Source organism: Callospermophilus lateralis, chromosome 7 (assembly GCF_048772815.1).
Source record: "Callospermophilus lateralis isolate mCalLat2 chromosome 7, mCalLat2.hap1, whole genome shotgun sequence".
NCBI classification, from domain to species: Eukaryota; Metazoa; Chordata; class Mammalia; order Rodentia; family Sciuridae; genus Callospermophilus; species Callospermophilus lateralis.
The window spans coordinates 80,915,301-80,942,902 of NC_135311.1; the positions used below are offsets into that span (position 1 = coordinate 80,915,301).

Below are 27,602 nucleotides of genomic sequence, written 5' to 3' on the forward strand. Positions count from 1 at the left end.
CATCTTTCAGTCTCCGCCCCTTTACGGCACGATGGTCGCGCAAGAATGTGATAGAAGCTCGACGGTCGCCATTTTCTTTCTTTCTTAGCAGTTAGCTGAGAGGAGGTCTCTGTGAAGAAGCGGCAGCGGCTCTCGTAGTGTAGCCATGGCAGACTATTCAACAGTGCCTCCACCCTCCTCTGGGTCAGCTGGTGGTGGTGGTGGCGGCGGTGGTGGAGGAGGAGTTAACGATGCTTTCAAAGATGCGCTGCAGAGAGCCCGACAGGTAAGTCTGGATCGCGCGGCGAGTTCCCGAAAGCCCACGGTAATTGGCCCGCTGACTGTGTAGGCCGCTATCTCTTCCAGCGTGAGGAAGAGGAAAGAGGTGCTCTTCCGGGCTGAAATTTGAGAAGATTCACGTTGTTCTACGTTGATAATAGCGACAGGAGACCAGAACTCAAGTTTTGTATTCTTAGCGTTGGAACTCCAACGCATGGTACTCAGAGATGGCATTAAGTCTCGCCCAGTTCTGCAGTACTAGCACTTCCAACAAGTTAGCTCAGCCTCCCCTCGCTCTTCCTTAGAAAGAATGCCTTTTTTCATGGTATGAAGCGCGTGTAATTTTACACAATAGGATGGAAGGTTCTGGTAATTAGTTTGGAATAGGGCTAGGGTCCGTCTACAGGAGTCTCAGGTAGTAAGGGAAGGGATTTGTCATTAAAGCAGTCTTTTCAGCTTCCAGCTCTTTTGAGCTCTCCCTCCCAATTAAAGCAGCTTTCGGTAACGTTCACCTTCATTTCTACAAGGAAGCGATTCTAGAAAGCACCAAGCACCCTTCCTTTGGGCGGGATTTGTGTGTAAGTCCTTCCTCCTTTCTCAAAATGGCCTCAGGCCCTTTATACCCGCGGTTTCAATTTGAATCTGCCTCTCTGTTCAGAGTCGTAAATTGACCAGACCTCTTTGTATTACGTAGGTGCGTACATTTGCCCTGAAGGCACTTCTTTCCCAGGCTAAAGCCATTTTAAAAAATGGTTTATGTGCTCCCGGAACCTGGAAGATTACTTAACTTGAATGTTCTTTTTAGATGTCCCCTGATGCGCTTATGCTTTAAAATATGTGATATTGGTGCGGTGTAGTCTCTAAACTAAGGTCGGAATATGTACTGGGTGCTAGGCATTTTAGACCAGTGTCAGGCGAACGGTAAGTGGAAACCAGTTTTGATGGTTAGGAGTTCACTTCGTTAACTTTTTAAACTACAGAGTATTTTTTTAAAAAGCAGTTGAAACATTTATGTACCAAACAGAAACACTGAAAGCAAGTTTTAAATAAGATTGGGTTGGAAGACTTAGCAGTCTTTATTAAAACTAGTATTTTGTGCCACACTATTCATAGACGTAGGGGTTTTTTGTTTTTGTTTTTTTGCACTTGGTGCTGGGGATGGAACCTCACATGCCTGGGCAAAGTCCCTACCACTGAGCTATATCCTCAGCCAGAGACTGGAAATTATTTTAAGGTATGAATTGGATTCTCTCACTTTTTAGAATCTGTGATATAGTCAGAGAACCAAAGGCAAGTAACAGAATTTCTGCATTTAATATTTTCGTTTATACGCCTGCAGACAAAATATGGACACTTAATTCATCAGCTTGTTCTCATAAAGCATTTCTGCTGTGAGTCAGGAACTGTAAAGGAATACAGGATAAGGGGTTGTTCAAGGCATTGGAGAATGAATTTGGCCATTAAAGAAAAAGCATCATTGTGCAAAGGTATAAGGATTTTGGGAATGGCCAGAACCCAAGAGTGAAGTTATTGGAACATAGTATTGAGTGGAGCAAGGAAGATGGAAAGAGGTGAGAAAAATACAGATGGATCAGATATGATAGACTTTGGGTTACTAACAAGGTTGATTGTGGTAATAAGCAAATGGTGGTATAATACTGCAGGTGTCCATCATATCTGACATTTCAGGTTTATGACCATGAACTCCCATAAGACCTTGCCAATAGTTGGTACTCAATACTTTCTGAATTAAATCAATGAATTAAAAGTGTTGTGATCAAATTTTGTTTTGACAATAATATATTCTTTAAAAATGCATGTTATTAGCTATATCAGATCCTAGGTCTACAGAAGGTGCATATCTTGTTGGTCTCCAGGCACATTTTTCACAAGTAGAATGCAACTATATTTGACCCAAATGCATTTTTTAAATCAAATATTTGTGGACCCTGCCTTAAATTTGAATCATATGTATGCTGATTTGTCATGATAACTAGCAATTTGTTGAGGCTATGCTACATACTAAACTCAGAGCTAAACATATCTTGTTGATTAATTTGATTTTTGCCATCTTGCCACAAGGTAGGTGTAGAGACTTACCATTTCATTATATGCAAATGTGGTAAATGACAGTTTTAGAAAGAAATAAGATCAGTTCCATGTCTCCACCCAAAAACATAAGAGGCATGTAGTGGACTGAAAGTTGGCATTTAGATAGTTATCTTCTGAGAATTGGCTTTTTTAAAAAACTAAAATTGGGGCTCAGTGGTAGAGCACTTGCCTAGCAAGTGTGAGGCACTCGGTTTGATCCTCAGCACCACATAAACAGAATAAAGGTCTGTCAACAATTTAAAAAAAACTAAATACTAATCTATTGAGTTTCCTATCGACTTCAAAATTCTTGGATTTTAGCGATGGCCAGTGAAGAAGGTGGAAATGCTTAAAACATACATATATGTATGAAAGCAGAGTAGAGTAGGGTCCAAATAGAAAGTTTGGATTATTCAATGTTATTATTAATGCATTATAGCTATATATGATAGTGGAGTTCATTTTGATATTCACCTATGCATGGAATATAATTTGTTGCATTTCAATCCCTATGTTTCCACTTTCCCTACCCTCCTTCCTCTCACTGTTCCCCTTTACACTACTGCTTATTGTATGCTTGGATTATTTTTGTATATTTTCAAAGTAAGAAGTTCCCACACTTAATGTATAGAATTGAGTATATCAGGAAGTTAGTTGGTTTTTAGGGATTCTATCTTTTAAATTAGCCCTCTTTGTAATAACTTTGAAAATATATTTGATCAAATCTCTTAATATTTATACTAAAATCTTTAATGTCTTTGTATTTACTCTGTTTTTGAGATATTACTGGTTCTTTAAGCGAACTAAGTATCATCTTTCATTTTCATATGCATAGTTGTAGAACCATTCCATGATTAGAAATGTTTAGTAAATTATGTACAAGTAAGTATTCTTTCTGTGGAAGTTCCTTAAAGTTCAAGGCGTGTTGCTTTGCAAATTCAGAGCTTTGTAAATGCCATTTACTGTTTAAATTCTCAAAGTGCTAAATGTTTTGAGACTGAAGGAGTTCAAGTATGATTAGGGAAACTTTGAGGAAGGAAATAAGATTAAATTGTATGCCCAAAGATGAAAGTAGGGTTCTTAGGGGCAAAAAATGAAAAATGGATAAGGAAGTTTGCATTCATCAAAGCTTTAGAATCAGGGAAATCAAATTATGTGCCTTTTATATCATGCATTTTAATAATATGCCCTGTGTTGTAGGTATTTGCATTTATGGATAAGGAAAAGGTAAATCTAGGAAACCTGGGAAATAGTTATTATGTGGAATACGACACATACTGGCTTTAAGTGATTCATATTTGATTTAAGACACCAATATCCTTGAATATACTCAGCCTCTCCAGTGTCCTGATTATACATAAATGTAGAAGCAGTTGGATTAGTTCTTTTAATCCCACATCAGGATCTCTTGGGAATTTCAGTCACTAACAGTTTTTTTTTTTTTTTTTTAAACATGGATGATTTCAGACAAAAAGTTAAAATGGTATAATAAACCCTCATAAGTCCATCACACATCTTTAATGATGAGTATAATACAGAGTATTGTGGAGTTTGACCTTTGCCAGTAATAATAGTTCCATTTTTCTTTTCGTAGAAGAATGCAATAAATGCCCATTGGCTGTGCCCTGTTTGTGACTTCAAGCTGGTATTTCTTATATGGAGTTGGTTTAGTCAAATAAAATTGTGTGCTCCACACCACTTACTGTTCTACCACTGAGCCAAATTCCCAGCTGTTTTGTTGTTGTTAAGATAGGATCTTGCTAAATTGCCTAGACTGGCCCCAGATTTGTAATCCTCCTGCCTCGGCCTTCTGAGTAACAGCAATTACAGGAATGCACTGACTTTCCCACTCTTTGTGGGTGGCAGAGGATACTGGGGATTAAACCTAAGGCCTTGTACATGCTGGACATGCACTGTACCCCAGCCCTTTTATTTTGAGACAGGATCTCATTAAGATGCCTTGAATTGAGATTCTCCTACCTCAGCCTCTCAAGTAGCTGGGATTACAGGCACACATCGGACTGGTTGCCCCACTCTTAAAATTAACACTTATTTAAGAGAATGGCTTTTTTGAGAGATTGAGCCCAGGGGTACTTAACAACTAAGGCACGCCCTGAGCCATTTTTTATTTTGAGACAAGGTCTGGCTAAGTTGCTTAAGGTCTAAGTTGCTGGGGCTGGCTTTGAACCTGGGATCCTTCTGCCTTAGCCTCCTGGGCCACTGGGAGTGCACCATCATGAGGAAAGCCTTTTAAACAGAATTATCATTTTCTAGCTAAGATTTTCTTAGACTAGAGCTCCCTAGGCTCCAGCATTTATTCTTAGAATAACATTGTCTGGTGGAAATATAATGCAAGCTCTGTATTTTGTTTGACCCAACATACACAAAATATTACCCTTTCAATGTGTGTTTAATATAAACTTTTCAAATGTTTTATGTTCTTCCATTAATTGCAGTTTTTCAGTATCCAAGTGCATATTTTACACTTACAGAGCATGCCGGTTTGGACTGACCACAATTTAAGTACTCAGTAACCACATGTGTCTCCTAACCATTTAATTAAGCACCATAGTACTACAGTCCTAGAAGTGGTCACATGCTCTGTGATCACAAACATCTTTAAAAGCCATGGGGAAAAACTATGGAAAGATAGCATTAGGATCCAGATTTTCTTCAAAACTAGTCTTTTTCCTTAACGATGGCTGATTTCAGCTACTTTGTTAATTCTTATATGGATGTATTGGAAGCTTCATTTCAGACCATGATTGGTTGTTAACTCTGTGAAGTATTAATAATATTGATAAATTTGAACTATGGTTTTAGTTTGCCATTGTATCAAGTGACTTTGCTTTTGTGCGCTGAATAATTTATAGTAGTTTGTGTTGCTATCCTTGGTAATGGTGTGTTTTTGTTTTTTAAGATTGCAGCAAAAATTGGGGGTGATGCTGGTACATCATTAAATTCAAATGACTATGGTTATGGGGGACAAAAAAGACCTTTAGAAGATGGAGGTAAGTTATAGCCATAAGTAATTTTAATTGTTTCAGAAAGCATTTAGTTGAAATTATTTTCAATATTTGTTATGATTCCTAAAATTGTAAGGTTTATATTAGCCTCAAAAGTAAAGTGGGGAAAGGGAGACCTAGACAAGGTAGGTAAAATTTGATTCAACTAGAAAGTTTTGTCTTAGTAGAAAACAAGTTGATTTTTCCCTCTTAGCATTGTGCCAGATTGACAGTTTGCACAGACTTCTCATTAATACTGGAAACAAAACTATAAATAGTTTAGGAAACACTTTACTGTTTTTTCTTATGTGAATGAATTTTTATATGCTGTATTTTCATCATTTTACTATTTCAGATTTCATTTTACAGATTAAGGTTTCTGTAGTTTGCTACCCTGGTGTGCTTGTTGTAGGTTATAACACTTTTATGTTATTTTGTGTTTCAGGTTTAATTTTAAATGTGGATTAAATCAGTGGATTTATAGTTTTCTATTTAAAAAAAATAATAGTTGAAGTTTTCTGAACTTAGAAATCTGTGCATTTTTTGTTTTAGGTTTGATTATAAATTTTGGTACACTTTCTTTGGCCCTTTTTTTTAAAGGAGGATTCTGAACGAGCCTATAGAATGTATTTGTAGCTTTGATCAGAAGTACTTGGTTTCCTCTTATTGAAGTGTCTTTCATATTTGTAGTGAGGTTTTTAATATTTAAAAAAAATGAGCTAATGATGCTTCAGATGTTGTATGTAATGTATTCTTTTTATTTTATGTGTAGATGGCTCTTGGACAAGTCCGAGCAGTACAACACACTGGGAGGGAATGCCCTCTCCTTTTAAAGGCAGGAATTTTTATTTATTACCTGTGTTTAGTATGTAAACGTGAAATAAACCAGTGGATTCTTAAATGGACACAAACTTTCTTTTGGATTGTGTCTGAATTTTTGCTTCACAACAATCTTTATTTTATGTTTAATCATTTAAATTTGAAGGGGGCGGAGAAGATAATTCAATCAGCTGTAGGTTGTTTGTTGTAAGGTATGCATTGTATTCATCTGTAATTCATTTAAAGATAGTCATGTAGTTGCTTTGAATTCTGAAGTTTTACACAGTGAAATGTTTACAGATAATAGAACAGTTTAGATTGAGATTGCCTTGTAATGTGATTTTTTTTCTTTTCCTTTTTGAATCTAGTTTTGTGGTCACTGTCAAATACACTCAACTTTGGATATATCAGATTTTTACATTAGCCCACCCTCCCCCCACCTGGTTTTCAGTACCTACAGTGGAAGCATCATTAGCCAATAGCATGTGATATTTTGCTAGTAATCAAGATACTTTGTCTTATATATCATTCTAAAGTGTCTTAACACATTAAGGTCAATGATTTGATATAATGAAAGGTTTTTTTATAATGTCTGTGCATTTTTTAAACGCAAGGATAATGAAAGACTAGTTTTTTTGTTAGATTATTGGGAGTAAGTTGAGGTTTGGCAATTTTGGTTCAAGTAATAAACCATTCTACCAGATTTTTAATAAATGTTTATAACTATTTACTCTTTGGCGGGAGGAGCTTTGTCCTTACTGGCAAAAATTGAAAGACTCTTAATTTTTCAGATCAACCAGATGCTAAGAAAGTTGCTCCTCAGAATGACTGTAAGTATTAATTTAAGCTGGGTTTTAAAAGTACATTAATTTTAATATTAAGGGCTTATTTCTATTTTTAGTGAGTATTTTTGAAATTTGATTGGTCTTTTAGAATGTGAACCCTGAATTCCCTTGTAAATATATGCCTTTCCTTTATTTATATTTTATTCCTTTTAGCAGTCCTTATGGCCAGGCATATATAAAGATTGATTTCTAGGCTATTATAAATGTTATTTAACTGTTCTATTTTTTAATCTATGCTTGTATCACTTGGATAAGGAAAGTTTTGTGCTTTTTGTTAATATATTTGCCCTTTCACTGTCTTTCTCATCAATTGTCAATGTTGATTGAAATCATCTACATAAAATTGTATTCTCTCCAGAATGTTCTTGCATCAGGGGAAGTTTAGAATGTCTGATTTGATTGTTGTTAAATATATAAGTAAAAGTAAATTTTGAATTTTTATTTAATTTTTTGATAGCTTTTGGAACACAGTTACCACCAATGCATCAGCAACAAAGGTATAGTCAAAAGCTTTTTTTAAAGTACTTTGCAAGTGTGAATTTAACTATATGTACAAACATAAGTTAATGTTTAGTGAATATATGTCAATATATTTTTTTGCATATGTAGTTCATTTCCTTCTATTGGGAAGATGACACAAAGGGATGGGGTCTTTTGTTTGTTGTTTTGAGAGAGATCCACTTGAGATTTGGCAAAACAGGTGGAATAGATTACATTTTAGAAGAGCTAAGGTGAATTAAAATGATTAAGATGACATTTCCTGAACTTCATCTTAACTCCTTTGCCATTCATGCCTTTAGACTATTCAGTTCACCATCTTTTCCTCATTTAATAGGTATCACCTTATTTAAGATTCTTAATTTAACTATACTACACAAAGAATAAGACCATATTTTGCCAAAATTATGTGCTTGGAACCTTAGTTTAAGCCATTAGGAAGCATTAGACTAAAATTTAGATTACCTTTTATATATAAACATTATCTTTTCTTGAAGGAAATTTTTAGTTACTCTTATTTCTTAGCAGATCTGTAATGACAGAAGAATACAAAGTTCCAGATGGAATGGTTGGATTTAGTAAGTAACTTATATTTAAGTTTTGAAAACAAAAAGCATACTTTGTATTCTTTCGGCAAATAATTTTTTTTTTTTTTTTTTTTTTTTTTAACTAGTAATTGGGAGAGGAGGTGAACAGATCTCACGCATACAGCAGGAATCTGGATGCAAAATACAGATAGCTCCTGGTAATTATTTTCTTGGTATTTTCAAAGTGGCTAGAAAATGTGTATTATTTTTAAGCTGCTAGTTATAATGATGTAACTTGTTAGTATTTTCTTGACCTAAAATTTTATTTTATTTGTAGACAGTGGTGGCCTTCCAGAAAGGTCTTGTATGTTAACTGGAACACCTGAATCTGTCCAGTAAGTATGAAAATCTTAAGTCTACTTAGAGTAATAACATGAAGACTCTGAACTTTGTCCTTGCTCTTAAACTGCTTCAACACCATTGTCTTCCTCTCCCCTTCCCTAAAGTTTAACCTTTCAAAATTTATACCTCATGTCTTTCTTGATTAGGGTTCACTCTCTGAGCCATGGAACACAGAAAATGACTAAAACCAATTTTGTATCTACTGCAGTCTCTACTTTGGGGCCTGGAGAAAAATACATACAACCACACTGACTGATGTTACATAAAACTCATAACCATCAAGCTCATCTCAAGTAGATCCACTGCCCATTTCAACATCGAACCCCTTCTTTCCCACCAAAGTTCATTTAGCAAGAACATAGAAACAAAATGTTAGGAAGTTTTCTACCTCATTTTGCCACTAAAACTTTAACAGTCTTCATTTCTACTCCATATGCACAGTACTCAGATACAGATCTTGCTTGCTTATTCTTATAGTTCGACTGACTTTCTCCTGCATCAGTAGTTTTTTCCTTTTTTAAGGTAATTTCTAATAACAGGTTGAAAGTCTATCCATCTTAACAAAAACATCTTTGAAGCTTCACATTATATTTATCTGACTAGCAAAGTCCCTTAAGAGTTGCTATGCTTAGGTTATCATTTACTCATTTTCATTTTCTCTTGAACTCATTCATCATTCCAACCATTCTGCTGAAATTTCTTTTTCCAGCATTACAGTGTGCCACCACATCCTTAAGCCTATCAGCAGTATTTGACACAGTGAACCTCCTTGAAATACTAGATTTATTTGATTTTTGAGGCACCAACTTATCTGATTTTTCTTAGTGGTTCTGCTTTGTCTTCTAGGTTGTAAAACATGGAAATGCCCTAAAAAATATATCAATGCATACTCAATAGATGACTTCATTTAGTCTTTTAAATTACATGTGATAAATGAGTTTATATGCCATGAGTTTTATATTTTCCAACATTTTCAGTTCCTTTTCTAAGTTATGTCTTCATTCTTTTTTTTTTTTTTTTGGTCAGTGGACCTTTATTTTATTTATTGATAAGTGGTGCTGAGAATCGAATGTGTAATTCTTACAGATTCTAGGCAAGTGCTCTGCCACTGAGCCAGAGCCACAGCCCCAACCCCAACATGTCTTCATTCTTGAGGCCTCCTTTATCTGTTTTGTATGTACATGTACACATGCTTACATTCTCTTTGTCCTGCTTTGATTTTCTTTATAGCACCTAAGAAATGATGTTATTTATTTGATATATGCTATTTTTATGGATTTAATGAAGTAAAGTCAGATTAAGTGAGCAGAATTGTGATTTTAAAGTATAAATGGGCTGGGATGTATCTCAGTTTAGAGCTTCTGCTTTAATATGCCTTAGGCCATTGGTTTAATCCCCAGCACCAAAGGAAATTAAATAATTTTTTGAGGAATCAGCTAAATTCTGAGATAACTTTAGAATTTGAGCACTTCTTAAACTTTTGGACTATTCTCAAAAATAAGTCATGTATCTAGAAATTTATTACATAGTGGTGACCCATCTGTAATTCCAGCCATGCTGAGACAGAAAACACTGGTTGCAAATTCAAGGCCAGACTGGGTACCTTAATGAAACAAAATGGCCAGTTAGGGATGTAGCTCAGTAGTATAGTCTTACCCAGGTGAAGGAAGTAAACAAAGAATCTAAGTTTTATTGCCAAGTCTCAATCTTGGCTCTTGGGCATTTTATAATTAAAAGTATAGTAAGTAACTTGAAGCATCTATTAGAATAGGATTACTTGATATATGATGTCTCTTTTTGGGTAAGCTTGGGTATGCTAAACATCATTATTTTATATGAATTTAACAGATCAGCAAAACGGTTACTAGATCAGATTGTTGAAAAAGGAAGACCAGCTCCCGGATTTCATCATGGTGATGGACCAGGAAATGCGGTTCAAGAAATCATGATTCCAGCTAGCAAGGCAGGATTAGTTATTGGAAAGGGAGGAGAAACTATTAAACAACTTCAGGTATGATTATATTGTAAAATGTTAAAGCTTTTAAACTATTTTGAAGCTAGTTTTTTTTTCCCTTTTCCTTTCCCCTTTTATTGACTCATAGAATTTTTATTATTTTAATAGGAACGGGCTGGAGTTAAAATGGTTATGATTCAAGATGGGCCTCAGAACACTGGTGCTGATAAACCTCTTAGGATTACAGGCGACCCATACAAAGTTCAAGTAAACTTCACTTTATCCTTTATTAAGGGGTTGGATGGGTTTAGACACATGAAGAATTAAAATGTTTTAAGACCAGCTTTTTAAGTCATCTATGTTTTTCTACTTTAGCAAGCCAAGGAAATGGTGTTAGAATTAATTCGTGATCAAGGTGGTTTCAGAGAAGTTCGAAATGAGTACGGGTCAAGAATAGGAGGAAATGAAGGGATTGATGTAAGTAAAGAAACCAATCAGAAATGGTTGTATGGTAATCTATAAATATAGTAGTGTTTTTCCTGTTTGGGGTTAGATAGCCTTCTTTAACATTTTATCCCTTTTTTACTTTATACTTTACCAGACTGTGTTCTGTATCTTATTACTGTACTGGATATATATTTGATATATATCCTGTTGTGATTTGATGTAGATTAATTCTGGGGAAATTTCTTTTTATATATATATACTTTGTTTTCTTTGCATAAGGTTCCGATTCCAAGATTTGCTGTTGGCATTGTAATAGGAAGAAATGGAGAAATGATCAAAAAAATACAGAATGATGCTGGTGTTCGAATTCAGTTTAAGCCAGGTGAGTACATATATTTAATCTTTTAAGTATTGGTAACAGCTAGTTTGGGGGGATTTGGGTTTTTTTGGTGGTGCTGGGGATTGAACCCAGGGCCTTGTGCATGCAAGGAACAGCTAGTTTTGACACGCATTTAATGTTTAATTTCAATTTGTTTCAAAGATGATGGAACAACACCTGATAGAATAGCACAAATAACAGGACCTCCAGACCGATGTCAACATGCTGCAGAAATTATTACAGACCTTCTTCGAAGTGTTCAGGTTTGATAGAAAGTTAATATTTCAGTTTGTTTGCATTGGAGAAGTATTTTCCTTTATATCTGAAAGTGCCCCTTATATTTGTTTTATAGTCCACTTGATATTACTCTATTGTAATTACTAGAAAAGTGTAAACTGCTTTAAGGGAGTAACCTCTTGGAGCAGAATAAGTATCCTCCCTTACTCACCCAGTATAAAAAAAAAATAGAAGTTATTATTTTTGTCAAATTATTTCTGAACTTGTCTCTAAATTTCTGGTTTGATAATAGAGCATTGGGGAAAATAATTTTGTCATAGAAAAAAAAATGTTCATTTCTATGCTGACTTGTCTTTTCCCTCCTTAGGCTGGTAATCCTGGTGGACCTGGGCCTGGTGGTCGAGGAAGAGGTAGAGGTCAAGGCAACTGGAACATGGGACCACCTGGTGGACTACAGGAATTTAATTTCATTGTGCCAACTGGGAAGACTGGATTAATAATAGGAAAAGGCAATGTATTAAAATTTTTTTAATATTTAACACATAACTTAGTTTTTCTGGATAGTATTTCTGATGCTTTTGTAAACAGGTAGCAATAATTTTTCTCTTTGGCTAAATTTTTAATAAAATTTCAATAAAATGTGTTTATATTAATGTAATAATAAATGAAGTATTTTATGTATACTTACAGAAAAAGAGTGGGATTTGATATTAATTGGCTCCTAGAGATAGGGGGACCAGAAACTTATTGGTGTAAGGAACTTGACTCAGAGTGGTTTGGGGATATAGCCCAAACTCTCTTAGTAGAGTGCTTGCCTCACGTGCATAAGGTCTTAGGTTCAATCCCTGGCACCACCACCCCCCAATTTTTTTTTTCCACAAAAAAAAAGTGGTTTGGGTGGGTTTCTTTCTTAGTTTACTTTGTTTTTTCCTGAATCACATATTGTTAAAAAGTTTTATGTGGGGCTGGGATTGTGGCTCAGAGATAGAGCTCTAGCCTAACATGCATGAGCTACTGGGTTTGATCCTCAGCACCACGTAAATGTAAAATAAAGATATTGTGTTCACCCATAACTAATAAATAATAATTTTTTAAAAAGTTTTATGTTTAGAAATGTGTTAGTTTTTTGCATTGGTAAGTTATAATATACATTAAAGAGTGTGTAATTTTAAGTGAACTTTAATACAGTTTTAAAACATGAAATGCTTCATGTAATTGAAATGTAGAATAAATGAAAATCCTACTAGAATATTGTCAGGGTAGTGCCCCCCAAATTTTTAAGGCTATTTAATAGTGACCATTTTGTTTTGAATAGTATGTCTTATATCCTTTGAACCTAAAATTAATATCTTTTGATTTTAGGAGGTGAGACCATAAAAAGCATAAGCCAACAGTCTGGTGCAAGAATAGAACTTCAGAGAAATCCTCCACCTAATGCAGACCCTAATATGAAATTATTTACAATTCGTGGCACTCCACAGCAAATAGACTATGCTCGGCAACTCATAGAAGAAAAGATTGGTGTGAGTATGCTTTAAATTTCTAATTTATGTAAAGCATTAATTCAGATGCATCATAAGAAAGTGTACCATTTCTAATCTAAAGTATAGGTTTCTTAATAGAAGGCGTCTGGCAATGGAAATAATTAATAAAATATACAGTTAAAGGTGCTTACAACCACCTTACAGTTGAGTGTACTCAGTTAAGAGATGTATTAGCTGTAGACACAGTGTTAGTTTTGGTGAAAAGTTGTGAAACATAGCTGAAGGGAGTTCGTAATGAAAATTCAGTGTTTATAAAGTTCCTAAGTATATACCCATGCCTGGTGAGACAAAAAAGATGAATTCAGTGGATCTCCCACTTCATAACACAAGAGTATAAATTCTGGCTTTTGGATTGGATTGCAATCATACAGGTTTTAGAATGAAGACTATTTGTATTTTTTAACAAGTTCTATGGTACGGATAAGTGTATTCGCTCTAAAAATGAAGAAAATAGTTCTGGACTCAGTAATAACAGAGGTTTAATGCCAAAGCAGAAAATGAATAGCACATTATAATTTTTTATTTTACTAACCTAGCAAGCATGGGTCAAGATTTCTGTTGGATTCATGGAGAAATGCACACTTAGAGAACCATTTTTGTATAATTAGTTTTTAAATTTTTTTTAAGTTATAAAACTGATTATGACTTGAGTCTGACTACGTGGTTTAAAAATCCCGTGACACATTAACTGTGTGGCCTGAAGAAGTTATTCTGTGCCTCAGTTTCCTCCTATAAAATGAAGATAACAGTACCTAGTTCATAGACATGAAGAGATTAAAAATGAGAATGTATGTTTCACTTAAAAATGCCTAGAACTTTGCCCTGTAAAATGTTTTCTTTTTTCGTTCTGTTAAATATTAATTGATTTGAGGGATGATGGAAATTAGAGGCAAGTTAATAAGGGGCTTAAAAGGTCATGAAACTGTTTCCCTGTTTCTTAGTGAGAAAGTTAACCAAATTAAATTAATACATGTCCAAATGTCTCATGACTTGTTTTTTGTTTTTATATTTTAGTTGTAGCCGGATAATAATACCTTTATTTTGTTTATTTCATTTTGTGCTGGGGATCGAACCCAGGGCCTCACACATGCTGGGCAAGCCCTCTACCACTGAGCTACAACCCCAGCCCATGATGAGTTAGGGTTAACTGAGAAAGGAGGGTTTTAGGCATTAAAATCAAATGTCTTTCCAAGTTGACTTGTCAAAAAAAGAAATAAGTGGGCTGGATTGTGGTTCGGTAGTAGAGTGCTTGCCTATCATGTGTAAGGGACTGGGTTCAATTCTCAGCACCACATATAAATAAAGGTCCGTCAGCATCTAAAAAAAAATTTTTAAAGGGAAAGAAATTGGCTAAACATTAATTATTATCTGGCACAATATGGATATAAAAATTCTGATTTATTAATTGTAAGTGGAATTTTCCTGCTATTTAGAAATGATATTTAAGAAGGAAAAAAGAATTGAATTGTTGTTCTAAATGGGATTCCAGGTACAGAAATAAAAAGGTTATGTGGCAGATATTAGTTTGAGAGAGAATTAGTAAACTTCATATGTAATTTTATTCACATTATAGAATTTAAACATTTGGGCATATATCTCATCAAGATGGTTGTTGATTTAGGGGAGTAAAGATAGAGTAAATGCAGAAAAAATGGGAATAATTATCTGAGAAGTGTTTGTGATTAATATGGTAAATCAAGTTGCAATGGAGATACAGAACTGTCTGAAAAGAATTGATTAGAAACTATATCAGTTCTTGAATTCGTTTGTTAGTGCTATTTTTGTGAGTTATGTCTCGATATGACAAGTACAAATATTTTGCAATAAGAATGAAGAAAGGAATAAAACTAAAATTTGTTACTGGTATATATATAAGAGGACAGAACTGTAAGATTATTTGGCCTTTGTGTTATTTTGACCATCACTCTTTTTCTGAATGTTTTGTGTTATCTTGGTTTTATTTTGCAGGGCCCAGTAAATCCTTTAGGGCCCCCTGTACCCCATGGGCCCCATGGTGTCCCAGGCCCCCATGGGCCTCCTGGGCCTCCAGGGCCTGGAACTCCAATGGGACCGTACAACCCTGCACCTTATAATCCTGGACCACCTGGCCCAGCTCCTCAGTAAGTACTACATTTGGTTTTGGACTTTTTCATAAAAGATTTTAAGTTTTGGTAAGTTGTATTTTTATATTGATTTTCTTTTCAGTGGTCCTCCAGCCCCATATGCTCCTCAGGGGTGGGGAAATGCATATCCACATTGGCAGCAACAGGCTCCTCCTGATCCAGGTAAAGGAAAACATTATTTTTGTGTTATCTGTATCTGTCTACTATCCCTTGTTACATTCTTAAGTTTTCTGTTTGACTTCACATTTGCATGCATTGTGTTCACTCTTTGCAGAATATTAGGCATTGCTTCTACCACAGTGTATAAGACTGAAATGATTTCCGCTGTCATGAAACTTTTTGGGCTTTCCCTAATTCTAAATTGATGAGAGTGCTAACAGCCAAAAGCTACACAGAAAGAAATACAGTGGTTTTGATTTTAGATACCAGTGTATCAAATGTTTATGGTGTGTTAATTGTAATTTGTCCACAAAAAATTTTTTTTAATTCCTGTTTATAAGATTATTTAAGGGTCTAATAAAGTGTTAAATACTTGAGCTTTCACTTCCCAGTTCTCAAATAAGCTTACATGAGCTGTCTGTGTTAGTATTCATGATAGGATAACTTAACATATTAGTAAAAATCAGGTTCATACTTAATAATTGCATGCTGGAACTTTAATTATACTTATTTTCTCATTCAGATCTGGATTTTTTTTTTTTAATATGCATTCTAGTCTCTTGATTTTTCCATACCATATAGTTTGCATTTCATATTGGGCAAATAGGCATTCTTCAAAACCACATGTCATTTATAAATGATTTTTTTTTAACTGCTCTACCTACTTTTTGAACATTTTCCACTGGAGTAGTTTAAGAGAATGTATCCTGAATTATGGATTTCTTTATGCACAATGTATATTTATTGAAAGAAAAAATTAACACAATTTATTAAAATGAAATTTTAATTAAATTTGGTTAAGTATTTTTGTATTTAAATGTGCTCCCATGTTATAAAATACCTTCATTTTATAGGAAGTTTGCTCTGTGGAATCTGATGACATGACAGTCACCAAAACCACAGTTTCTACCTCACTTAAGGAACAAATTCACTTCTAGTTGAGTTTGCATAAATGTCCCAAAGCTAAAGAATGTACTCCCAGTGTAAGCAACACTGTGATTGGAGGATTTACAGGGTACATACAGGTGTAGCATAAAAAAATTATTTGCTCTAGAACAGTCAGTAGTCCATCTTTTAAAAATTAAAAGCATTTTCTTTGGAACCTATTTGGAATGGTGTGGTTACCAAGGAACAAGTCAAGAGTTTGAGCAGATTAAGGGGCACATTTATATGTTTTGTCACTGCGCTTCAGGATTATACCTATGAGCACTGTTTTGGGTGAGTAGCATGATTTAAAAAAAATGATAGGAGTGAAAAATGATCTTTGTATCATTGTCTCAGTTTCCCACATGGAGTAGTAATGAAGTCTACTATAAATATACTATAAGCCCTAATCAGTGAATATGGCTTCCAACATTTCTTTTGGTACATAAGTAACCCATTTAGCTAAAAGGTGACAGCCAGTCAGTTGGCTGACCTTAGGTTTATTGGTTTATTAGTTCATGAGTCTCTGGATTAGATGTTGCTTTTATTGGACTTATAGTTCTGTAATATTTTACTGTCAGTATTCTGTAAAATGATCTGTCAACATTTGTGTAGTGGTCGAGAACTTGGATTACAGAATTAAACAAATCTAGAACAGTACTAGTTCTGAAACTTAATGATTGTGGGACATTGAAGAAGCTTTTGAACCCCTCTAAACCCGTTTTCTTACCTACAAAATGATGATAAATGAATGGATGTTATGTTGAATGAATAGTTAGTTTTCAGTACATATTAGATACAGTAACTGTGAGACTGGTTTTCTTTTTATGGTTTACACATGAAGAAGTACAAGTGTTGCTTGTTAAAGTTTGTTTTATCTGCCTGGCGCCGAGGTGGGAGGATCACTTGAACCCCTGGAACCCAGGAGTTCGAGACTAACCTGGGCAACTGAACAAGAACCCAGCTCAGAAAAAAAAAAAGTTTGTTCTATCTTAATTTCTCTATCCAGATATTGTATCAAGTAAAATATTTATATTTATTAGTAGACATGCAGATAATTACAGTATTGACATATCAAAGTGGTACATTGAGCACTTGGGAAAGATTTGGGGGGTGACTAATACAGTATAATTTTCTTTTTCTAGAAATACTGCCCCTTTTTTCTCAAGTTCCACAATTGAGAATTGCTGCTGCTTTGGAATAAAGGCTGAACAGATTACTTATGGATATAGACTTTGGCTAAGGAAATATATTATTATAGATATAAAATAATAAAAAGTATTCATATAACATTTTTAATTTATTACAAAGCACAGAACCAATAAGAGGACTTCTGTTGGCTGACCAAAAGGTTTCAGACTTCACATCACATATCAGTTGATTTATGAGAGGTGTGAATGAAGATGAGCCAAGTACAGAGGAGACTTAGGACAAAAGACCCAATCATGGTGACTTTAGAAAAGTACAAGCAATTTTTTGTGGCTAGAACTTGGGTATTAGAGAGGTATTGACAAAAGAGAGATATGGGGCTAGAATAAGAAAGATAGCTAGATTTGTATCATCAAACATGTTGTTGAATGTTGTGCTGTACTTAAAAGCTTTGATCATCCTAAAGATTCTAGAGAATGAATACATTTCCATTAGGGCAGTAACTTCAAGTTTATGACACCTCCTGTGAAATGAAATGTGGTTACTCTAAGATTTTTATTTCCTCCTGGAAAACAGGGCAAGACATGAGTCATAGTTCTAAAATAATTGCTTTCTTCTTATACAAATTGCCCCTAGAAATGTTTTTTCCTTTAATCATTTTCCACATAGAACTGTTGCATTTGAGCTAAACTGGTTTAGAAGAACAAGGGCACAAGATAGTTTTAGATAAAGCATTGGGTTTGAAGCATTGGATCCAAGTTCATGTCTCAGTTCTGCTGCTCAAGTAATTTTGTAACCTTGAAAGTCAATCATTGAGTCTCAATTTTCTATAATAGAAGCTAACCAAAATATTAGTAAATTTGAAAGTTTCCATTTACTCTTTATTGTTTATTGGGGGGTTTATTTGTCAGAAAGCTGCATCTATGTGAGAGAGTAAAGAGATGATGGACTTTGGATATAAACCTTGAACCTTGTGTTTATTCTAGCTAAGGCAGGAACGGATCCAAATTCAGCAGCTTGGGCTGCTTATTATGCTCACTATTACCAACAGCAAGCACAGCCACCACCTGCAGCTCCTGCAGGTGCACCAACTACAACCCAGACTAATGGACAAGGTAACTATGGTAACTAAGCGATTTATTTTGTATATAAAAGCCAAAACATTCAAAATTATATATGAAGTGTATCACTATAAAATACCTTAAGTTTCTAACATAACTTCAGTGCTATAGATTTTGCATTCTTAAATAAGTTACTTTGAAATAATATGAAACTTTTCATAAGAACAAAATCAGGAACACATAGATAGCCAAGTTGTTGTTGTTTTATCCCCACCTACTTCATTACCCTCTCATATATGTGTCCATGTTTATTGTCGTCATTTCGTTATAGAGCCCTGAAAATTAGTCTCCCAACGTTAATATATCATTACTATCCCAATGTGCTGCCTTTTTTAGATTTCACCAATTGTCCCAATACTTTCTCTCCTGATGCAGGATCCCATTTGGTAATATAACATACTCTCCCCAATCTGAAATTGTTCCTTGTTCTTTTTAAATTTTTTTTCCCTCTGTTAAAATAGAGTGCAGATTTGTGTTTTGTTAAAAGATTGCCAATCTAGGTCCCTTTGACCTTTTCTTTTTTGAGTTGGATTCTCGCTGTATTGCCTAGGCAGGTCTTGAAAACCTGGGCTCCAGCGGTCCTCCTGCCTCAGCTTCTCAAGTAACTGGGATTCTTGCACCACTATGCCTGGCCTATTCAATCTTTTCTGTTGACCATAAGGTAATGCTTACTTGACAAGAAAACTCAAGGAACGATGCAGTAATGTTTACACTTTGAACAGGAATCAAAATGTTTAAATCTTCCATATCTGGTGACAGTAAGCTTGACCATTTGGTCATATTGATTGATGTGTGTTAGGTTTTTGGGCCATGATATTACCATTTTTCTCTAAAATTAATTAGTATTTTATGGGGCATTATATTGAGATTATACTGTTCTTTGTCAAACTTCTATCAAACAGCCTTCATTAATAATGTCTGCTTTTAATACTAGCATGGTGATGATAATTTTGATTTTATACTTGTACATTTATTAGTTGGTATTTTACCATAAAGAGCTTTCCCTTTTTATCCTATTTAGTTCTTTATATTGATATGGGTTCCTTTTGTATTTTTTTAAATCATTTTTTGTTATTTTAATAATCAGATTGTCCTAAATTGGGCCAGTCAGTAGTATCTTCAAGGTGGCTTCTGTATCCTTTTGAAGTGCCTATAATTCTTTAAACACTTTCTTATTTTCTGGCACAATAAGATGTTTATTTTATGTTTTCAGGCTCTAGCCATTTCTACAAAGATTCCTGATTTCCTTTGGTGGAGGGCAGAGGGTATCATAGGTTAAGCTCAGGGGCAGTCTTTATCACTCAGTCACCTCCCCAGACCTTCTTTTTTAATTCTTTGAGACAGGGTTTCACTAAAATTGAAGAGGCTGTCCTGGAGCTTAGAATCCTCCTGCCTTGACCTCTGGAGTCTTTGGGATTATAGGCAACACAGCACCATGCCTGGCATGATTTCCCTTTAATGAAGGATGACATTTAGAAACCAAATTGAGTACGCATATTGCTACTGAGGTGTCATTACATCTAGCTTTTTTTGGCAGACAAAACTAGGAAATATTTGGGCATGGTGGTACACGCCTATAATCTCAGCTACTTGGGAAGTTGAGGCTGGAGGCCAGCCTAGGCAGTAATACCTTGTCTAGGGCTAGGGAGTGTAGCTCAGTTCAGTGGTACATCCTGGGTTTAAACCCTAATATCCCTCCCACCCCAAAGAAAGAAAAACAACTAGGAATAGTTCTTTAAAGTGTTTTCCCTTTTCATATTTAAAAATGGAAAGGGCTTGGGCTGTAGCTCAGTGGCAAAGCACCTAAATTTAATCTATGAGTGCCCCTGAGTTGAATCTGTGATACTCCCTGCTCTCATACCAGCATGTGTGAGGCACTGGGTTCGATCCTTAACCCTGCATAAAAAACTAAACAAGTAAAGGCATGCTGTCCATCTACAACTTTTAAAAAAAAAAAATTTTTTTTCCTATATGGTGAGAATCAGGTATCCTTGATGTATTTTCTTATTTGACATCAGTTTGCATATATATATATATATATAATAACCAGTGTTATCTGTCCAACATTTCAATCTTGTATCATCTTCTATTGTATATGTGTGTGTTTGCGCGCTTGTGTGTGTGGTGATTAAAATGCAGGGCTTTGTCCTCGCAAGGCCAGCACTCCTACCAACTGGGCTATATCCCCAGCCCCATCATCTTCTGTCTTTGATATTAGCAGGGACGACGCCACTACCACACAGCAACTCCCTTCTACCTCACTGCTCCATCATAGTTCACTGCCAATTCCTACACTCCAAGAAGCAGAAGGAAAGGCTCAAAATAGCCTTTAAAAACTTTTAATCTTACTCTTTTGTTGTTGTTTGTTTTTCTTTAACAAGGAGATCAGCAAAATCCAGCTCCAGCTGGACAGGTTGATTATACCAAGGCTTGGGAAGAGTACTACAAGAAAATGGGTATGTTGTGTATATTTAAATATATGTGTGTGTGTGTGTCCTTATAGTTTTGATTCGTTAATTATTGTAATATTGAGGGGAATAATTACCAAAATTACATTATAAAATAACTGGATCTTCAGCCAGTACAAATAATTCTTAAATTTGGTCTGGGTTTGCAGCATAGTGGTAGAGCACTTGCCTAACATGCAGAATCATGAGTTCAATCCCCAGCACCACACAAAAAAAATAAAAATAGAAATAGATCTTAAAATCTGTAGTTATTAACAAGAAAATGCATTTGTTAATCAGTTTTATTTGTAACTAGAAGTTTTGTCACTGGCATATATGACTTTGAATATTGCTGAACTTTTGTCAAAGGCCAGTTAACCTTTATAACTAGCATAAATGATATGAAGTTATGTTTCTGAGCACCAAGCAGAAGTTGGTTGTGTGTGCTATCATTTTCGCTGCAAGATAGCAAGTAAGGTCTGAGGCTATAGCTCAGGGAAGAATACTTGCTTAGCATGTACAAGGTCCTAGGTTTGATCCTAGCACCACCACCCAATAAACAGTAAACCAGGGAAGAAGTAACCTACAGAGAAGGGAATTACTTAAATAACATTGGTATGTATGAAAAAGGGAAAATAAGTCACCTAGAAAAAAGCTTTTTCCTTCAGTAACTATAGCTTACATAAAGCCATGTGCCTAGCATAGTGGTACATATTGAGAGTGCATTTAGAGCATAGGAGCTAGGAGACCTGATCTAAAAGGATACGATTGTTAGTCAAATGATTTTTCAAATATATCATTTCAAACTGCCATGCAAAGCAAAAGAGCTTTCTCTTCACTAACAGTTCACTTGTACAGATTGAGATAGAATCTGAATTTTACTTCACAAGGTCTTGAGTCCCAAACCTGTTTCACAAATTTTATGTTTTTAGGGACCATTTAAAACCTGGTACTATACTTCTAGACTCTTGTTTTTCAGATGCTGTGGCTTATAATTCTTTTAAAGTAACATAGCATTACCACAGTCAGTTACCAAAAATGAAAGTCACAAATGAAAGCTAAACAGATAAATTTGCCCATCCTTCACTGGCACAGAAAAAGGTAGAATTTGTTGTAAGATAGTCTACTTGTGGTTTTAAGTATAAATTTCAGTGTTTTCTAAAGATTTCTGCAAAGCTAATTCTTGGTTAATTGTTTGGTTTGGTTTTGTGGTACTAGGGATTGAAAGTAGGCCCTTATGCTGGCTAGGCAAGCCCTCTACCATTGAGCTACCTATCCAGCCCTTTTGAAAATTTTTTTGTTTTTGAGGCAAGGTCTCACAATTAACCTCAAATTTACAGTCCTCTGTTTGCTTCAGCCCCAAAGTCATTGGGATTAAAGATGTAGGCCACCAGGCTTGGCTGATTGCTGTTTAAGGAAGATGAATTTTTCCAGTTAGAATGACCTTGAAAAGAGTGTCATGCTTTGTGTCATTCCTAAGGATTTCTCAGATTTATTAATTTTGTTTTTGTGACCTAGCTTAGCTTAGACACATCTATAGCAACTGCATTAAGAAGTTGTTTAACTTTAATCCTAAATAATATACTCTTCTTAGTGTGACCACATAATTTATTATGTGAATGGACATGCTGTGAATAATCATGCCCTGGCAACACAGTGGTTGCCAGGTGGACCTATTATCCACCTTAAATTTAATTTAATAACTTTACCATTTTAAAGAATTAAGCATGTTGAGGTTAAAGTACATTAGTTCAAACTTCTTTTTTCACACCATGCCAGACATGTTCCTATATTGTTACCAAGTGGGTAAAAACAAAGACCTTTTAATGACTTGGTAACTACTGGCTTCTTTGGTTTGGCTTCTGTGCTTTATTATATCCTACTGCTTCTTGGCAACACAACCACTAAAAAGTTTTCTGTTGAGTTGTTTTATATTTTACATGCCCAAAGTGAGTACCTTGATTTCTGATTATTACTATAAAAGTGTAGGCATTTTAACTTGCCTTTGTTGTAATTTTTCATTTACTACTATTTCCCTGCCAGCCTTTTTTTTAAATCATCGTTCTATAGATATTATGTTGGATTATATAGACTGGTTGGGCATTTGCCTCTCATGTAATTGTTTTGGGTGGTGTTAGAGATTGAATCCAGGTTGGTCTATAATACTGAGCCACATCCCCCAGCCCCTTCATGTGTGTCACCCCACCTTTTTTTTTTTGTACCCAGGATTGAACCACAGGCACTTAAGTCACTGAGCCATATGTCTTATTTAGAGACAAGGTTACACTGAGTTACTTAGGGCCTCTCTGAGTTGCTCAGGCCAACCTTAAACTCAGCCTCCCAAGCCACTGTGTGTAACACTTCGCCCATTTAATGTGCTTTTTAAAGAAATTAAGACTAGATAATTTAGTCGCGTTTAATGAACATGTTCTCTTATATGATAGGGATGTCAATTAATTTTTTTCCTATAACAGTTTTTTTTTGTAAATGACCTTTGCTTAACTACTCTGATTTCTTCTAGGTATAATCCTCAAGCTCTTTTTAGGGTATCCAAAAATAAGACTTTAAATATAGTTCAGTCATCAAGTATCATAAATGGCAGGAGGAAAAGGAATGATAATATTGGGAGATAAAAATCTTTACTCACAACCCACTTCCTTGTTAACCCTTCAGTTGGTCTAGATTTTCCAAGACTTCAGATTTCCTAGTTCCCTTGATTTCCCATCTAGTACTCTTTACCAAACTAGGCAGGCTATGACATTGGAGTTTTTTCCCCCAAAGAAACTCGAGTTAAAAGGTTTAACTAATTAGCAAAAACTCCATAAGAGAACAAATAAGGTTTCAAACTAGAGAGATAATTTCTGTTTTGGAGCAGGGTAAGTGAAGTCATTTTGGGAAAAGTTTGACTTAAGAAAGGCCCTTCTGGGGCTGAGGCTATAGCTCAGTGGCAAAGTGCTTGTCTCGTATGTTTGAGGCATTAAATTCAATTCTCAGCACCAAATAAAAATAAATATACTGTGTGTTCATCTACAACTAAATAAATATTTTTTTAAAAAATAGAAAAGCCCTTCTGATGTTAAGCACTGATATGATGGACTCAGAACACTAGCCATCTGGTATCATAAGCCTGAAGAAGGAGCAAGAGGAATTGTGGGAGGATACATGGAGAAATAATTGAGTGCTACACACTGTTCAAGGAAGGGTGTATCTTAGACTATTGTAGAAAGTTGTTACCCATAGAAAGAAACGGAAGTACTGGAGGTAGAGAGCCAAGTCTTAAGAGTTCTTTGTCCTTCTTAACTTTGCAAAATGAGTAACATTTGGCCTTTGGGCGGGAAAGGTGAAATGAGTTTTTCTTTCCTTTTAGTTGTAGATGGACATAATACCTTTTATTTTCTTTCTTTTTACGTGGTGCTGAGGATCAAAAGCAATGCCTCACATGTGCTAGGCAAGTACTCTACCACTGAGCCACAACCCCAGCCCAAATAGTTTTTTTTTTTTTTTTTAATGTATTTTTCAGATTGAAATGTAAAATGTTGACAACTTAACAAATATTTTTCTTTGAGTCTAACACCTTACTTCTAGTTTTTCATCAGATACTTGGGTTTGGGAGGTTTCAGGGAATATTTGAGTCTAATGAGTTTTTTCTTCACATGTCTGTTTAACATCTTGTTATGAACTGGGGATATAGCTCAGTTGGTAAAGTGCTTGCCTCACATGCACTAAGGCCCTGGGTTCAATCCCCAGCACCATAAATAAATAAACAAGCAAGCCAGCCTCTTGTTACATATCCTTTAGCCTAAGCATATCTTACAATGAAGTTTTGTTCATTTTGTAAACTTGTAAGTGGGAATTATTGCTCTCTTAACAAGGTTTGTTTCCAAGGATGAAAGAGATGTGTTTTTATTGCCTTTACTTTACTACCTGGTATTTGTTTTGCAAATATTGAAACTTGTTTGAATTGTCTCCTTATAAACCTCAAAATGTTAAACTCACTTTTGGAAAAAGTTATTTATGGAAGAAAAAGAAATGTGAGAATTTTTTTGTAGTAAATTTTTCTCTGTTGCCCAAAGGAAGGGGTTTTTTATTCATTTTTAAGGTTAATGGTTATAACTTAAAATTTTATTCATTCAGTGGCTTTTTAATTCTGTTACAATTTTATAATGGTGGCTACTACTTTCTTAAACTACATAAAGTTGCCTTTTTGGAAACATCCAGCAAACATAAAAATAGCTTCCTATATAATGCTCCAGTATTTTTTCTATGTAATTATGTAATAGAACCAAGTGTTCATGTGGAGGAGCTGCAAGAAAACATGTCTCCTTGCTGCGTGCGTGCGTGCGTGCGTGCGTGCGTGTGTGTGTGTGTGTGTGTGTGTGTGTGGCCTAGATGCTAAGCAGGTTTTCCACTACTGAGCTATATCCCCAGCCCTTTGTTTTCTGACAGGACCTTGCTAAGTTTCCCAGGCTGACCTCCTGTGATCCTCCTGCCTCAGCCTCCCAAGTAGCTGGGATTACAGGCACACACCACTGCCCAGCTGTATTTTCTGTTTTGAAAATTGCGGGGGGGTACAGCACATACCCAGTTTCACCATTTTAAAAAAGTGATTCATATCCCTTTGTATTTAATGTTTTTTGTACATGGACAATTACAAAGTAAGTTGCAGATAATTTTTCTTCCAAATATACTCAGCAGTGTCCTTAACATGTACAATATATTTATTCAGAAAACCTTTTATAATTTTATATTTTCAGAGCCCATTCAGTGTCTCTTTAATCTTATAATTCAGAAAAGTCATCTTGCCTAAAGAAAGATCTGCTCCTCATGAGTATTGTGTTTCGTTGATCTAATTTTTTGTGTTATTTGCCAAGTTATTTTTAATAATATTTTGTTGTAATTTAAACATTGAGTCTGTCATGGCCTTTAAGTGTTCTTTATAAATATTTTTTGTAATTCTCTGTTGAGGGCTTGAATTTCAAGACCAGTTGTATAACAGATGAATCCAAATAGATAAACAACCAAAAAAATAGAGAATTTTCTCTCTTCTTTTACCCTGTTTGCCATCACTACAGGGCACCATCCAAAGGTTTACAGACTACTTAACTTGAAGTACTTTTGAAACTTATTCAGAACAGTAGCAGTTTAACTCTGGAATTGATTCAAGTATTATGCGTGAATTTTTACCTTTACTTAAGGCTATGTGCATTTTGGAAAGTATTTGTTTTTAATTAATAGTGATGCCTTCTAAAAATCCATGATTAACATAAGACTAAGAAACGAGGGGGGGTGTGTTTTTTTCAGGATAGTTTCAACATTAGTGAATATTTAAGATAAACAGGCAGAATTCTGACCCTCTGCTTTGTCATTATAACCTGTACTTACAGTGGATATAATTTATATTAAAATATAGGGGGTTTTTTTTAGGTCAACAAGGGCAGACACAAGATTATTCAAAGGCTTGGGAGGAATATTACAAGAAGCAAGGTATTGTTTTTATTAGAAATGAGATTGTTTTGGGCTTTTAATTATGGTTGCAGCAACAAAGTTGTTCTGTTTTCTTGAAGGTCAAGCAGTTCCTGCTCCTACTGGGGCTCCACCAGGTGGTCAACCAGATTATAGTGCGGCCTGGGCTGAGTACTATAGACAACAAGCAGCTTATTATGCCCAGACAAGTCCCCAGGGAATGCCACAGCATCCTCCAGCACCTCAGGTATAATAAATAAATATACTAATTTGTTGATCCCCCCCCCCCCCTTTCCAATCATGTTTTCTGCATGTTTACTGTTTTGTCTGTTTGGGATTGTTTATCTTTTTTATTTTCATCTGGCAGACTATAACTGAAATGTTGTGTATTTGGTTTTTTGTTTTGTTTTGGGGGTTTCTTGTTTTTGATTTTAAATAATGCTTTCTGGCATCTGAGTGCTGAATATTTTTACAATGCCTTTGATTTAAAAATAAATTTTCTTCCCCCCAGGGATTTGCAAATCATGCAAGAAGCCACCACCATTTATATTAACCAATTTTTCTTTCTTAAAGGATTCACTCCTGAATTAGCTCCATTTAAAGGATTTTCTTTAACTTTTTGTGTATTTCTTATGTATCTCTTCTGCACAGGGCCAATAATAAGAAGTGGACAATACAGTATTTGCTTCATTGTGTGGGGGAAAAAAACCTTTGTTAAATATATGGATGCAGACGACTTGATGAAGATCTTAATTTTGTTTTTGGTTTAAAGTAGTTTTTTTTTTCCCTTTTTTTTTCTTTTTTTTTTCTTTTTTTTTTTTTGAAAATGTACAAAATATCTATCACTACTGATAGGAGGTTAATATTTCTGTGTAGAAATGAAAATTGGTTTGTTTTTAGTGTTTAGTGTAGATGTACACATTCCAGCAAATGTATTTGCAACTATTATGTGGTCAATGCTTTGTGATATAAATGTACTTTTTCAATGTATACTTTCACTTTTAAAAATGCCTGTTTTGTGCTTTACAATAAATGATATGAAACCTCCTGTGTCGGTAAGTTGGATATGTGGGTATTTAAAGAATTCGTAATTTCTTAGCAATGATAAGATACATATACACAAATATGTAAGCTTTCCCCGTGGATTATTGAGTTTTTAAACACTGGCATGTTTTTTCCCCGTTGCAGTATAGTGGTAGATTGGAGACTT

At 35.0% G+C, this 27,602-nt stretch overlaps 1 protein-coding gene across 4 annotated transcripts; it reads left to right on the forward strand.

The window, feature by feature from the left end:
- Positions 1–7: 7 nt before the first annotated feature.
- On the forward strand, positions 8–27,129 carry Fubp1 (far upstream element binding protein 1). 4 transcript variants are annotated; one of them, XM_076863679.2, is made up of 21 exons: positions 8–265; positions 5,270–5,360; positions 6,127–6,189; positions 6,965–7,003; positions 7,476–7,515; positions 8,042–8,094; positions 8,190–8,261; positions 8,381–8,438; positions 10,294–10,456; positions 10,568–10,666; positions 10,775–10,876; positions 11,126–11,228; positions 11,388–11,488; positions 11,830–11,971; positions 12,825–12,985; positions 14,975–15,126; positions 15,212–15,291; positions 18,348–18,476; positions 20,864–20,938; positions 26,494–26,639; positions 27,044–27,129. In XM_076863679.2, exons 1-21 carry the CDS (start codon positions 146–148, stop codon positions 27,050–27,052), a joined length of 1,998 nt encoding a protein of 665 aa, XP_076719794.1. In that variant the 5' UTR covers positions 8–145; the 3' UTR covers positions 27,053–27,129. The 4 variants fall into 4 exon arrangements, with proteins under 4 accessions (XP_076719794.1, XP_076719795.1, XP_076719796.1 ...); XM_076863680.2 differs by having other exon boundaries at positions 8,045–8,094; XM_076863681.2 differs by lacking the exon at positions 6,127–6,189 and having other exon boundaries at positions 9–265.
- Positions 27,130–27,602: the final 473 nt, after the last annotated feature.